This window comes from Myotis lucifugus, unplaced genomic scaffold (genome assembly GCF_000147115.1).
Source record: "Myotis lucifugus unplaced genomic scaffold, Myoluc2.0 scaffold_2020, whole genome shotgun sequence".
Classification (NCBI taxonomy): domain Eukaryota; kingdom Metazoa; phylum Chordata; class Mammalia; order Chiroptera; family Vespertilionidae; genus Myotis; species Myotis lucifugus.
Window position 1 is genome coordinate 1 of NW_005873068.1, and position 5216 is coordinate 5216.

General features: G+C 66.3%; 1 protein-coding gene across 1 annotated transcript in view; it reads left to right on the top strand.

Annotated features, from left to right (window-relative positions):
• Window positions 1–523: 523 nt before the first annotated feature.
• The window catches only part of MYRF (myelin regulatory factor), a gene marked incomplete at its 5' end in the record, with an annotated part of 17971 nt that continues 13278 nt past the window's right edge, over window positions 524–5216 (top strand). Inside the window, 4 exons of the mRNA XM_006108284.3 lie at window positions 524–611; window positions 763–1026; window positions 3704–3765; window positions 4612–4891. Of these exons, the coding sequence (XP_006108346.3) occupies window positions 524–611; window positions 763–1026; window positions 3704–3765; window positions 4612–4891 (694 nt within the window). The remainder of the gene's footprint in view (window positions 612–762; window positions 1027–3703; window positions 3766–4611; window positions 4892–5216) is intronic.

Sequence of the window (5216 nt, forward strand, 5' to 3'; positions counted from 1 at the left end):
GGCGATGAAGGCTTAGAAAAGACAGACACGAGAATGAAAGCTGGGTCTCGGTGGGACGCTGCCCCTCTGATGGCCAGCGCCAGCGCCCACAAGCCGTGTCTTTATGTTATAGCAGATGCCACGAGACAAAGTAAGGGCGTGGTCAAGATGTTTACAACATTCTCGTGGGTTTCAATCCTACTCAACTACATGCACCTGAACTCTATCAAGCCCACATCACTCAGGCACGTGGGGCCACGTGTTCGGACCACAGGTTCAAGCTTACAACTGCAGCTGTTGCCTATAATTGTGCTGGGAGGGCTCTGCCCTCCAGCTGGGACTTGCACGTGGCCACGAGAGGACTGTGCCCTCTCCTCAGTCCGAGGCTTGAACCTGTCCAAACACTGTAGCCGCACCCCACAGGGGTGTACATGGATGGGGAGGAGACCCCGCCTGGGGTGAGTTGGAGGGCTTGGCCCAGAGGCCCACGAGTCTTGGGGAGCTGCACCCACCGCTCCCGGCTCACGTCTGCCCCTCCCCGCAGGCCACGACCTCAGCGGGGCCCTGGAGCCCTCCAACATCGACACCAGCATCCTGGAGGAGTACATCAGCAAGGAGGACGCCTCGGACCTGTGAGTGCCCGGCCCGCCTCCCGCCCTGCCCTCCGGCCTCGCCTCCACCTGGGAGGTCAGGCCCTGCCTGGGACAGGCTGACCCCGCGGTCTGCCTTGCGGGTGGGGCCCCGGGGTCCTGGCTGGCGCTGAGCTTCCCCCCTTCTCCGCAGCTGCTTCCCTGACATCTCTGCTCCAGCCAGTACCGCCTCCTACGCCCACGGGCAGCCGGCCATCCCGGGCTCCAGCGGGGTCCTCCACCTGAGCCCACCTGGGGGTGGACCCTCCCCGGGGCGCCATGGCCCCCTCCCTCCCCCGAGCTACAGCGCCCCGCTCAACTGCAACAACAACAATGGCATGGGCGCCGCTCCCAAGCCCTTCCTGGGGGGCTCTGGGCCCCCCATCAAGGCAGAGCCCAAGGCTCCCTATGCCCCAGGGTGAGTGAGGGCAGGGAGCGAGCGTGTGGGGGGTTAGAAGCAGGGCCCCGGGGCAGGCAGGGCGTGGGGCCAGTGACTGTGGGCCTGGGAGGAGCTGGCCAAGGCCTGGCCGTGGTGGTCGGGCTGCCCAGTGGGCCGGTAAGGTGGGTAGGACGAGGGTCAGGCTGAGGAGGGACTCGGGGCCTCCTGCTGAGCCAGGGGCGGCACGCAGGGCTCCGAGCAGAGGAGGGGCGAGGGCTGACGGAGGTGCTGGAAGAATCTCTGAGAGCTGTGTGCAGAGTGGACAGGACGGGGGGAGACTGGTGTTTACATTCACAACTGTTTACATTCACGGGACCACCTACACACACGTGCACACCTACACATGTGTACGTACGCAGACACGCCAACTCCCCTCACTGCGCGGCCCCGTCCACTCAGCCGTGCGTTTAGCCGCCATCTGCTGTGGCTGCAGGGAGCTGGCTGATGTGCAGATGTGGGGCCCGACGCTCCACCCAAGCCGCCTCCTAGACCCTCCCGCCCACGTCAGAGGGTCCCCAGCGACAGCCTGATTAGGGGTCAGCCTGGGCCTGGCTGTGACGGAGGCTCCAGGCGGCCACTAGCCCAGCCAGCCAGGCTCCAGGGCAGCCCCGGACACGTGTTCGTGGGGAAGTCAGGACGCGTGGGCTCTGCGGAGGGCCTGGGAGAAGGCTCTGGGTTCCCCAGCCGGGGACAGGGGCCCTGTCTCTGGGGGGAATAACTGAGTGCTCTGTGCCCGGCCCCACCCCTGGGTCAGCCCCAGGGTCTTCCCTGTAGAGTGAGCCCCGATGCTCCCCTCCAGGCGCTGTGGAAATGGGGGGCCATGCGGGGGGCACCGCCGCCGTCTCCCGGCTTACGGGTTGGGCAGCAGGGCGAGCTGGGTGTCAGGGCTGAGCTGCTCGAGGGCTTGAGGCCCGGCGGCCATGGCCAAGCCTGGACCCGAAGGGAAGGGAGGCAGGGAGCGCGCTAACGTGTAAGAAGCGCCTGCTGCTGGACCCCATCCTCTGTGTGAGCTTGTCCACCGGCCCGGTCACTGCCCGGAGGGAAGCTCCGCTGGTCCTCACGCGGGTTCTTTTTTTAAATATATTTTTATTGATTTCAGAGAGGAAGGGAGAGAGAGAGAAACATCAGTGATGAGAGAGAATCACTGATTGGCTGCTTCCTGCATGCCCCCCACTGGGGATCGAGCCTGCAACCTGGGCAGGTGCCCTTGACCAGAATTGAACCTGGGACCCTTCAGTCTGCAGGCCGATGCTCTATCCCAGCGGTTCTCAACCTGTGGGTCGCCAACCTGTGGGTCGCGACCCCTTGGGGAGTCAAACGACCCTTTCACAGGGGTCGCCTGAGACCATCGGAAAACACCTATATAATTACATATTGTTTTTGTGATTAATCACGATGCTTTAATTATGTTCAATTTGTAACAATGGAAATACATCCTGCATATCAGATACTTACATGACGATTCATAACAGTAGCAAAATTACAGTTATGAAGTAGCAACGAAAATAATTTTATGGTTGGGGGTCACCACCACATGAGGAGCTGTATTAAAGGGTCGCGGCGTGAGGAGGGTTGAGAACCACTGCTCTACCCACTGAGCCAAACCGGCTAGGGCATCACGCGGGTTCTAATGGGAGGGAAAGGCCTTGTCCAGAGCCACACGGGGCCTCTGGGACTGGGCCCTTCACTGCCCCGCCCCTGCCAGGCCCTGTTCTAGAAGGTAAACAAGACAGGCAGGGCCCGCCCGGCTGTGGAACCGCGGTCTCGGCGGGGAGGGCGTCCTCCATCCCCGAACCACCGTGTGGCGGGCTCAGAGCGCCTGGAGGAGGCGGGAGGAAGGAGACGAGGCGCTGTGGGGCCTCAGGGGCAGGGGTCGGAGGGTGCGAAAGGCCCTGACCCACTGCAGACACCCAAGGCCGCCGTCAGGGGGTGCGGGGAGCCGGTGGGGCGGCCGGCCGTGGGGCGGAGAGGCCCGGTCAGCAGCGAGGGCCGCCGGGAGGGTCAGCCCCCGCCACTTAGCACTTTCCGGCCTCCTCACGTGGCTGGGGGGTGGGCACTCTGGGGTCCGCCCAGGCCGTGTCCATGTGGCTGGGCACAGCGGTGGCTGTCTCTCCCGACGGGACCAGGGATGGCCAGCGAGCGGCCCCCGGGTGGCAGCGCAGGCCTCATGCAGGACGTGCTGACCTCTCGGGGTCGAGTTTGTTCTTTTGCTCGAACCGCTGATAACACCAAACCTGCAAGAAAAGAATACAGCCCGGCCCGGCCGAGCTGGCTCCCTGCCCGTCCACACCTGCCCCGGGTGGGCCAGCCCCCCAGGCCCTCCCAGCCCCCGAGGGCCCTGCGTTTCCAGGAAGTGGGGGCTTCAATGGGCAAAGGCAGGGGGGGCAGGCTTGGGCCCTCGCCTGGGGACAGAGCCCTGAATGCCGATGCCATCATGAGGGACGCTGGTGACGGGCCCCCAAGTGCCCAGTAGGTCTGAGGCAAGGCTGGGCAAGAGCCCAAGACTCCCCCCCCATAACTGCCAGGCACCCCGAGGTGACTGGTGCAGAGAAATGCCCTGCGGGTGGGAGTGAGGAGACCTGGCTGCCTCCGCCTCGGGGTCCCTGGGCCCGGCCCCCGGAGGAGCTGCGTCCCGACACCCCTCCCTCTCCCGCAGCACGCTGCCTGACTCCCCGCCGGACTCGGGCTCCGAGGCCTACTCCCCCCAGCAGGTGACTGGTGAGTCCAGCGGGCGCCGCCCTCCCCCCGGGGCTGGGGCAAGTGGTTGGGGCGGCCTTATCGGGAGGGAGGGAGCGGGAGGGAGGGGGCCAGCGCTGCCCCACAGGCCACATTATCGCTGGTCAAATACTCGGGCGGGCGCTGCCCATTGTTTCCCCGCGGGCGGGTGGGGAGCCAGCCCTGCCCCAGCGAGTGTCCCTCCGGCGATGCCACCGCCTGCCCGCCGGCGCCATCATGGATGCGCCCTTCGGCGGTAAGTGGACGGCTTGGGCAGGCCTCCCAGCGGCCAGGCCCACCTCGCCTGGGGGTGCGCGGGGTGCCGTGGCCCCCAGGTGGCCGGAGGCAGAAGGATCTCGGGCAGCAGTCTCCCCACGCCCAGAGAGGGGTCAAGAGTTCTGTTTATCTTACCAAACATCTCTGGAATGCCTCCCGGGGACAGAGGCAGCTGGCCGCCCCGCTCGGGCTGGGGGGCTGCCCGGGGCCTGGTGGGGGGCTGCCGGGAGGATGCTGCCACAGGCCTGCCCTGGGGGTCTCGGGAGACTCCTTCCGGGGGGCCAGGGAGGAGCTGGGGATGTGGGGCCCTCCCCAGGGAGCCGTTCCCAGCCGGGCCCAGTGGAAGGAGCTGGCTAAAGTGGGGAGAAAGGCCGCACACCCCCTGGGCCGGGGCCTGCCTCCCTGCCCAGGCCTCTAGTGGCCAGCCTTGAGCTGCCCAGCCCTCCTCGCACATGGGCTGGGTGGGAGGGCAGCCCCAGGCCTGGCCCGGCAGGGGCGGAAATGGGGAGACCCAGGCCAGGGAGAGCTGGTGCCCCGGGCAGGTGTCTGACGCCTGCCCCCTTCTCTCCGCAGACCCTCACCTCCTGCGCACCCTCACCCCCGAGACGCTGTGCCACGTGGGGGGGCCCTCCCGCCTGGAGCACCTGCCCCCACCCCCAGCCCACCTGCCAGGCCCCCCACCGCCCCCGCCACCCCCACCTCACTACCCCGTCCTCCAGCGGGACCTGTACATGAAGGCGGAGCCCCCGATGCCCCCCTACGCTGCCATGGGGCCGGGGCTGGTGCCCGCCGACCTGCACCACACGCAGCAGTCCCAGATGCTGCACCAGCTGCTGCAGCAACATGGAGCTGAGTAAGACGGGGCTCCCCCTCCCCGGGGGGGAAGATGAGGTGGGGGGTCAGGGAGCAGCAGGCCGGACAGAGGTGGAGGTGGGCACGGGGCGAACCCAGGAAGGCAGGAGGCTCAGACCCCAGGACACGGGGTCAGGGTATGTGTCCGCCTGTGCCCCACAAGGCGTTAGGTATTCCAGCGCCGACCGATAGCTCAGAGCTGCTATGCGGGGATGGCGAGACCACCCAGTAGACCTCATGGTAACTTGGGTTCTAGGTCTGAGAAAGGGAAGGATTTAGGGTAGATTTGCACCTGGATTGTGCTGTTCCCTGGCACCGGAGACTTC